The sequence below is a fragment of the Salmo salar genome, chromosome ssa17 (genome assembly GCF_905237065.1).
Source record: "Salmo salar chromosome ssa17, Ssal_v3.1, whole genome shotgun sequence".
NCBI classification, from domain to species: domain Eukaryota; kingdom Metazoa; phylum Chordata; class Actinopteri; order Salmoniformes; family Salmonidae; genus Salmo; species Salmo salar.
The window spans coordinates 51,429,765-51,439,499 of NC_059458.1; the positions used below are offsets into that span (position 1 = coordinate 51,429,765).

At 41.9% G+C, this 9,735-nt stretch overlaps 1 protein-coding gene across 2 annotated transcripts in view; it reads right to left on the bottom strand.

The window, feature by feature from the left end:
* mov10 (helicase MOV-10) overlaps nt 1-8,221 on the bottom strand; it is a 44,343-nt gene extending 36,122 nt beyond the window's left edge. The window contains exons 1-5 of one of the 2 annotated variants that reach the window (XM_045698503.1): nt 7,944-8,221; nt 2,997-3,096; nt 2,318-2,565; nt 1,928-2,024; nt 267-411 (exon numbers count right to left, since the gene is read on the bottom strand). In XM_045698503.1, the coding sequence (XP_045554459.1) occupies nt 267-411; nt 1,928-2,024; nt 2,318-2,565; nt 2,997-3,096; nt 7,944-8,068 (715 nt within the window). In that variant the 5' untranslated portion in view covers nt 8,069-8,221. 2 annotated transcript variants of the gene reach the window in all.
* Between the last annotated feature and the right edge of the window lie 1,514 nt (nt 8,222-9,735).

A 9,735-nucleotide genomic window follows, 5' to 3' on the forward strand; every position in this document is an offset into this window, starting at 1 on the left:
AGTAGCTCATCTTGAGATAGGCTATTGCCAAGACAAGCACATCGGCCATGACCAAATGATGAAGGTGAAGCCTTTGGTGAGTAAGTGTGCCACTGGAAATTGTATTTGCTAGCCTTCTGTAGCTTATGATCTAGACACTGTATATATATTGCCTCCTAATATTGTACAATCTGTGTTTCGCTTCATTGGCCTGGGCTATTGTTTGTTTGAATTCAATACTAAAATGTCTTAATCCGGCCCTGCCTGTGTGTTTGTGTGTGTCTTGCCTGGTCCCAGCTGTAGAGGGTTGTTTCGGGTGACTTTTTGCATGTCCTGTAGGTTGAAGCAGGTCATCCGGTGCAGAGCAGAGTAGTAGGTGAAGGAGAGAGGACTGGAGGAGGAGTTCTCCAGGAACAGACGAACTACGTACACCTGGGGGGAGAGAAGGAGAGTTTGTTAGTTTCTCCTGTAAAGTCATTGAAAGAAAACAGCTACTATTTTGTCACAGGTCTGGTTTGGTCTTAGAGTAAAAATAGATTTACAGATGTGGGATGACTAACTACCGTCTCTTATATGCGAATTAGAGTTCAGAGCAGTCTGACCTCGTGTCGGAAGCCTTTTGTACCCATTCTCCCAGATCTTTTCGCCCGACCTGCTATCACTTTAGATTTGCATGTGCCGTGTCTGACCATTAATCGCACCTGTATAAATTGAATGTCGGCTTTGTGGGGAAAGACTCTGGTGTTGGGTGCTGGGCGTTCCCCTGTGTCCCCAATTTAAATGATGCTAGGGAAATGCTGTTTTCATAACAAGTGGGAAACTCGTAAAATACTACTTGTAAACTGGGAGAAATGAGTTCTGTGCGTTCACGTGCTTTGAACTCGTCGTTCTGATTGGCTGATATGACAAACAAGCTGCATAAACCATAAACTAAAAGTACAGTTATTGTGTTGGCAAACAAATTAGTGTTCAAAAACAATATGAATAGATTATAAATAATGTTTTGTTGTTGCATTTAACTGCCGAAAATGCTGTTATCAAGGTAATTTCCTTAGTATGTGACTTCAGAGTTCACCATGTGGGAAGAGTTCAGAGATGATAGACGAGTTTCCCATTAGTAATTACCAGTTGGAGGGGCGTTTAAGTGGATTTTTCCCAGTCGTATGCTGGTATTGACGAATTTACGAGATGTTATGAACGTAGCATTACACGGAACACAAACCGGCTGCGCGCGTGCGCCATCGTGCATACATTTATTTTGTCCCCACACCAAACGCGATCATGACACGCAGGTTAAAATATCAAAACAAACTCTGAACCAATGAAATTAATTTGGGGACAGGTTAAAAAGCATTAAACATTTATGGCAATTTAGCTAGTTTGCTTGCACTTGCTAGCTAATTTGTCCATTTAGCTAGCTTGCTGTTGCTAGCTAATTTGTCCTGGGATATAAACATTAGGTTGTTAATTTACCTGAAATGCACAAGGTCCTCTACTCCGACAATTAATCCACACATAAAACGGCCAACCGAATCGTTTCTAGTCACCTCTTCTCCTTCCAGGCTTTTTCAATGTTTAACTTATATGGTGATTGGCATCTAAACTTTCATAGTATTACCACGACAACCGGCAACACAATTCGTCTTTCAATCACCCATGTAGGTATAACCAATGAGGAGATGGCACATGGGTACCTGCTTCTATAAACCAATGAGATGGGAGAGGCAGGACTTGCAGCGCGATCTGCGTCAGAAATAGGAATGACTTCTATTTTAGCCCTTGGCAACGCGAACGCTCGTTGACGCGCGCGAGCAGTGTGGGTGCAATAATTGAATAACATAGATTCCTACATTTATTTTGCAACGCTCGAGCACGCGACGCGAGCGCTGTAGTCAGGGTATTAGGGTCAGAGTTAGAGTCAGGGTTGAAGGTCAAGGTCTGGTCTTACCTCTGTCTCACTCTCCAGACTGAACTTGATCAGGCCGTCTACAACAGGGTGGTCAGAAGTGATGCGTACACCGCCATGGTCAGAGATCAACTCCGCTCTGAGGGGGTAGGGGTCAGGAGATAGGTTAGTCACATTAGAGGCCCAATCCCAAATGGACCCCTAGACCCTATGCACATGCCGAGATCGGAGTGAATCTGAATGGTGTTAGCAATATGATAATAGCTTCACTTGCTCACTGAAAGGCTAGGTGGATGATTAACCAAATTGCATATACCCATCACATCCTGTCAGTCCATAGGGCATTTGGGATTGGGCCACCAAGGATCGATAAGGACCTGATGAATGAAGAATAAAGGTAAAGACAAACAGCTCCATGTCTGGACCAATCACCTGTCAGACTTGAACTTCCTGAGGATGTAATTTGCCAGTCTCCAGTCTCTCCTGGGGGTGTGTGATGTCTGGGCTGGGTCAGATGAGGGCGCCACACACACTCCGCTCACACATGCCCCATTTTTCTGCCCCACCCCGTTCACCTTGCCTCCATTCTGAACAGGAAAAGAGCTAGATGCCCCCTGCTGCTTCTGGCCACGCCCCTTTCCCCGGGGTCCTTGCCACTGGTCCTGACAGAAATCCCTCACCTGCAGACCAACACACACACACACACACACACACACACACACACACACACACACGGGTCAAATTTAACCCTCCGTCTCTTTAGTCTAGTGCCATGTCTATATCTGCTATCAGAGCAGAGTCATTTGGAAAACAAATTTCGGTCTTCTTTTTTTTCTTTTGGTTTGGCTTTGACAATGTTGTCTTTGTAACATACGGAAACACACACGTCAGAATGCGGTTGGTATCGATTGCTAGGTTGCAACTGGTTGTAAAAGCTGAGCTGGAGAGGGTGTGGGCCGATCATGAACCAGGACTTTGGACACATGCACGGACAACTGGTGAGCTGTTTGAGGAACACAACAGTAACCCACTACCTACACCCTGCCCAAAGCTACCAGGCTAGGGCCATATGTCAATATAAGTCTGTACCAGGCTAGTGTTGTAGACCTACCTTTGGTTTGAAGTGCACCGCTCCTGAGTAGACTTTGGCATTATTGGACAGCTTGAGAGCATACAGGATCGAACTGAAGTTAGGGTCTCTCACTCCATCCCTAAAAGAGAGAGAGGTTAAAATGCATAAGTCTTCATCAACACCTCCCATCCATTCAGACAACTCACCTATTCTGTGCCTTTTGAGAAGTGTTGATAAGAAGTGTTGATAAAGAGCACATTCAACTTCATAAAAAACGTGTTTTCAAATGTATTCTCCTAACGTGGGCTTCTGATTCCTCTCCTACGTTTAAGATGTGGATTGACCAGATTGTTGACTTTCTTCCTCTTGAAAAGCTCAATTATGACCTCCACAAGAGACAACCCAACTTCGATAGACTCGGTCTCCACTACTCAACTATATTTCAAACTGGACAGAGTGAATGTGGTGATTAAGGAAATGTGTCTATATACACACACGTGGAAGTGTGTGTATAAAACGAATGATGTTCTCATTATCTCAGCTAAAGCTGGAAATATCTAACATGATCACTGATAGTGCTGCTGCAAATTTGTTGTTTGTTACATTTGATTTTTTATTCTATTATTTGTCTGCCACATCTGTGAATGTAAATTGTGTTTTCTTTGTTGACTGAAAAACAAGAAAACTTTAAACTTTTAATTAAAAAAAAAAAACGTTTTCACATCTCAAGAGGTCAAAAAAAAATAAAGTTATAATGCCCTAGAAGCCGGTGTTTGGAGGATATATTGGCACGGGTGTTGTTAGGCCCGAGACGAAGCCTCCCGACACCTTCATTAGGCTACAATGGGACAGCTGGAAGTCAAATCTGAATATTGAAACAAATGTCGGAGAGACAGACAGCAAGGAAAATGAAATGTTAGGTCTAAAAGAAATACGAGATAATGTCTAGATGCTTTTTATAGTGGAGATCAAGTTTATAACTTCCCTGGCTGGGCTGATGAGACAGTGGACTGCGCAGTCAGATGGAATAGAGTAAATAGGCTTTTTAACATCACCGATTTATCCTGTGGTAACTTATGGAATAGACACCGGCTTAGGTAAACATCATCGAAGAAGTAGCTAAGTCGAGTGCTGTGTATATTATGGAACGCCGTTTGGGTCTTTGCGTGTCAAAAAAAGGTACACGTCAAACAACACAAGACTATTTGACGTGTCAAATAATCTTGTTGACCAAACTGGACCTAAATATTACTGCACGTCAGATTATAATTTAATACCTATATTTTTTTTTTTACGTAGTTATAACACTATCACTCGTATTTCATGTCACAACGATTCATCGATACGTATCGACGCTGGTAAAGTTTTGCCCTTCCCCAAGCTCTGGACAGTGCTGGTCATTAAAAAAAAAAGCAAGCTAGCTATTATGGACCCTAGATGGATGCAAACAATGGCCTTCCCCAAAAACATAGCACATCGACAATCTGTTTCAGTAGCTATAGTTTCCTAGCTAACCAACTACCTAACTAGGTGTCATCATCTAAAATACCCCTAATTTATAAGACAGTTCTTATTTGATTAACGGTTGTTGGACCCATCTATGTGAAGCTAGCGACAATAAGGATTAGCCGCAATGGTGGAATTTGCGGTTAGCCTTCAGAATAAAAGTATGTTATTGACAGTGACGCAAATGAATACAAATAGTGGAATTATGCCATAACTGAATAGATCATGCTAAAATGAGGTTAGCATGTTATATAAAATCAACAAACGTCTGTTATTTTGACAAAAATCTGTTGAAATCACACTCAATGTATTAGACTTTAGAATTGCACCAGGGTCAAACTTATTTCACTGTACAGCCTTACCTATGAATTGTGGATCAATGACATGGAGTATCAGTGATACCCAGCGAACCTTAGCATCGTAGCTCTGCGGGATTCTGAAACCACTGTGAATTGAGCCACATGTATTGTACCAGTCAACCAACTATGTGTATTGAACACTACTCCAGAGGGAAAACAATGCAACGTGGATGTTTGGGAGTCTGAGAACTTTGGGGAAGTAGTACTTGGGTACTGAGTAGACTGATACCCCATTTCAATGATCCCCAATCCAACCCTGTTTAACATTAACTAGTCTAAATATGGCATGAGTTCACCAATTGTAACCTTCTGCGTCTCTTTCAACAAGGGACTTTTAATTTGAAGGCGACTCGCAAATTCCACTATTGTGGCTATCTTCACAACACATAACCCGGTTGGATCAGCCCCCACTAGCCAGATGAACCTAGGTGGCTGCTTATAACGTTAGCTTTGGGAAACAGGGTTAAGTAGCTGGATAGCTCGTTTTTTTCCTACGTGAACTGAAGTTCAATTCCAATAGGCGAACAACATGTGGCTACCTAGTGAATACTTACTCACAAGGATTCCTAAATCATTGCTAAGAATATTGAAAATGACTGCAGTTTCTACTGGCAATTGTTTTCAGGCTGGTTGCACATTGGTGCTAGCACGTGCAAATGCAGCACACACAACAATCTATAATATAATTGTGTTATTTGACGTGTCGAATATTGTATCTTTTTGACAAGCAAAGACCCAAACGGCGTCCCATAGTATGTTGTTGGGGTTTGTCGAAATAGAACAACGTCGTGCTTGGATCAGCTGCATTTTACTTCAGGTAACATGTTTGTTATTTGTCTAGCTAATCTGCTAGCTAGCTATATATTTGTTCCACTCAGTGTCTGGAGGCCTAGCAATGGCTGTCTATGCCAAAAAGCTAACTTTGTGCAACAGAAGAAAAAAAATCTGATTGTGACCCGTTGCATTAACATCTCTAGCTAGCCAGTAATATAACGGTAACTAACTAGCTATGTTAGTTCTCAATTTTTAACTAGCAAATTATACTAGCTAGCTAACTTCAATAGCTAATTTCTGACACAATAGCTACAGCCATGCATTGTTGGTAAATTACCATAGCTGCTTGCCCAGTTAACCCTGTCATGGACCCTAGCTAGCTAGCGAACGTTAACTAAATAACTAAGGAGGGCTAGGCAGCTACATTTTATATAAGGCTTAACGTTAGATACTGTATCTAGCTAGCTAGCCTACCGAAATGTCAACCAATAATCATAAACCTAATGTATGAAAGTGGCATGCATCTCTGTCCAGTATTATATTGATGAGGACAAGTAATTTGGACGATTTGGCTTAGATAATTTATTAGGTGCTGCCTAGGCTAACAATTCATCTTGGGTGTTTGTGGGTTATAATCAAAGTGAAATGTGTCCCATCAACATTGTGCTGATAAACAAATGACTGGAGAGGAGTTTAATGTGTTTTTCAATGGTGAGAATGGAAAATGTCTTCTCCCTTTCCCAACGCAAACAAATACACACACGTTGAAACAGGGTCAGCAGCAGTGCAGAGCCTCAGGATGGAGGGGTGCTGCACTGCATGGTGTTGGGAAAAGCAGAAGGCACATTTCTGTTCTAATGTACAATAAAGTATCTGATCCCTCCATGTCATTGTCACAAGGTCTCTTTGCACATGTCTACACCCACACCACTGTTTCTATTGCACCACTGTACAAGTATTCCTTGTATTGTACTACACTGCCATTACTGAATGTATGGCTACTATTTAATTGTGCTAAAGTATCCTGTATGTTCAGAACAAAACGTTAGGTTTTTACTATGCCTACTTAAATATGAGAGACTAATGTCGTTATTACAATGCCTACTTTGAGTATTGTGAATGACTTGTTTATTGTGAAAGATGAAGAATTCACATAACATGTTTACTTTGCCAACCAATGAGAGAGCAGAAACGAGAACTAGAATGATCACTTTGAACTTGAGATGGGTTAAATGAAATACTAACTGAAATCTGGAAACTGACAGGCCTATAACATCTCGCTTGTAGCCTAATATGAAATTAACTCCTGCAGAATTAAGTATTTCTTGCAGTACAATGATGCACCAAATGTTATTTATTTTGTCTGGGGAAAAGGAGTGGAGCAATACACTAAGTTTATTTATTTCAGTACCTCAAACAAATGCAAATATGGGTGTGTTATTCAGTGGTAGGCCATTTACATAACAGCTCACTATTTTAACCACGTAGAATTTGCATCAATGACGACGTTCATTCTTATCAGAAACATTAATTTTTGTTTTCACTGCTTTTAACCTCAACATGTTTTCAAGGGAAGAATATTTAGGCTACACTGTTACGCGCTATTGCGTTCTCCCCGGTGCGGTCGAGATGATCAACTATGAAAGAGAAAGCTTTACAGGTGTCAGCTAGCTAATTGCATTATTTCTATAATTTAAGACATTTATTCTTGCGAGTACCGATGTATGCATTGTCAGTATTTGACTTCTAGTGCAAGTTGACAGAAGAGAGGCGTGGGCTAGGCCTGCAGTTTATCTGACTAGACAAGTTGATTTAAATAGCCTGTTACATTTCGGAAATTAATGTGGCTTAAGTGTTCCCCCCCCAACACCCCTGTGAAAAAAGTTGTCCCACCGTCTCTTCCTGTCATACAATGAGGCTAGTGTCCGATACACAAGGCCCGTTACTTCTCGCCACTATCCAGGCTAAGTAGCCACGTCCTCTGGAGTATCTGGTCTGCTAGTTCCGCCTCTGACTTCGCCATACACCGACTATAGGCTACATGTAACCCTGTTTTTCCGTCTTTATAAGTAGACTTCTTCCTGTAACATGGACTTGACATGTTGAGTTATAGGGTGCTGCTAGCAGGATGTAGTGGGGCCGTGCGTTCTAAGTTCATTTATGGTTTACGTTCCAAAAAAGGTATTCTAGAAACAATAGCCAAACTACGGCTTTACAATGATGGTGAACATTTCGAGAAATGTTGGGGGGTTAAAATCTTACTAGAAGTCACAGAAGGTGCACGAAGGGAGTTGTCAACAAGTCTCTCCTCCAAGTTTGAACAAATCATCGATGAAGATAAATTTACCTGTTTCGAAACTCTGAGTTGTAGATGTCTCGGAGATCACTTTTTTGTTTGGTTGATGTTCGATTTGTTTCATTCAAGAATTCATAAAAATCCAGTCCAATTTGGCAACGCGTTCTTAAATTCATGGCGATATGCGATTGGGAGCAGCTGGCTACTTTGAGAAAATATAGCTATTTGAGTTTCATTGTGTAGAAAACATTAGTGATCATGGAGGATCTGCGGAAATCCTGTCAGACTGAAGAAACGAAACCGGACACATCACTACTCGGTGGGCGTGGAGTTTCCTATCAAAGATATGTATAACTGTATAAGGTTAAAGTCTATGCCAGTGTTGATAATGATCGTATGGTAAAGATGAAACCTTCAAAATAAAATCCCGCATTTAAACAATTTTCAATGTGGATAACTCATTCAAAAGACATTGCATTTTAATCAATAGAGGAGAAAAAGACTATATGTAACCGATGTGAAATGGCTAGTTAGTTAGCGGTGGTGCGCGCTATTAACATTTTAATCAGTGACGTCACTCGCTCTGAGACTTGAAGTAGGGTTTCCCCTTGCGTTGTAAGTGCCGCGGCTTTTGTGGCGCGATGGGTAACGATGCTTCGGTGGGTGTCAGTTGATGTGTGCAAGGGTCCCTGGTTCGAGCCCGGGTTGGGGCGAAGAGAGGGACGGAACCTACACTGTTACATATAGACTTCATAAACAAGATCTCACCAATAACGGTTTAACAGAAGACTGTATTTTGGTCACATTAGATGTCGATTTTTCCTTTGCCTCTGTTGATGCGTGGAACGGATGTGGTCTACATAACGGTGCTAATTAAAAAAAAACGCACAAAAGCTTAGACGAAGACCGTGGGGCCGATATGTAAGTTTATTAAAGATCAGTGGTACTATCAAGAGCAGTGTGCGGCTTCCTTTTTCCTTAATCAATAGAGGAAAGACTTGTTGACAAGTCCCTCCGTGACTTCTATGAAGATTTTAACCTCCAACATCATTGTAAAGCCCTAGTTAGGCTATTTTGTTTATTTGACAAAGTTGTTGCGTTACGTTGAAGTAGTCCTGGTTCTATAGTAGTTACCCCTTTTTTTAACCGGGTAAATTGACTTAGAACACAATTTACAGCAATGACCTGGGGAATAGGGGAGGGGAGATGAATGAGCCAATCGGAAACTAGGTATGATTAGGTGGTCATGATGGTATGAGGGCCAGATTGGGAATTTAACCAGAACACCAGGGTTAATACCCCTACTCTTATAAGTGCCATGTGATCTTTAGTGACCACAGAGAGTCATGTCACCTGTTTAATGTCCCATCGGAAAGACGGCACCCTACACAGGGCAATGTCCCCAATCACTGCCCTGGGGCATTGATATATTTTAGACCAGAGGAAAGAGTGCCTCCTACTGGCCTTCCAACACCACTTCCAGCAGCATCTGCTCTCCCATCCAGGGACCAACCATGTAGAACTGACATACCTGTTAATGACCTAGATTAAAGGGAAAGGAACCACGAAGCTACCTAGTAAGTTGTACAATTGAATGCCTTCAACTGAAATGTGTCTTCCTCATTTAACCCAACCCCTTTGAATCAGAGAGGTGCGGGGGGCTGCCTTAATCAACATCCACATCTTTTGCACCTGGGGAACAGTGGGTTAACTGCCTTGCTCAGGGGCAGCACAACATATTTTTATCTTGTCAGCTCAGGGATTCGATCCAGCAACCTTTCGGTTACTGGCCCAGCACTCTAAACACTAGGCTACCTGCCACCCCGGTGATCATAATAGCGCA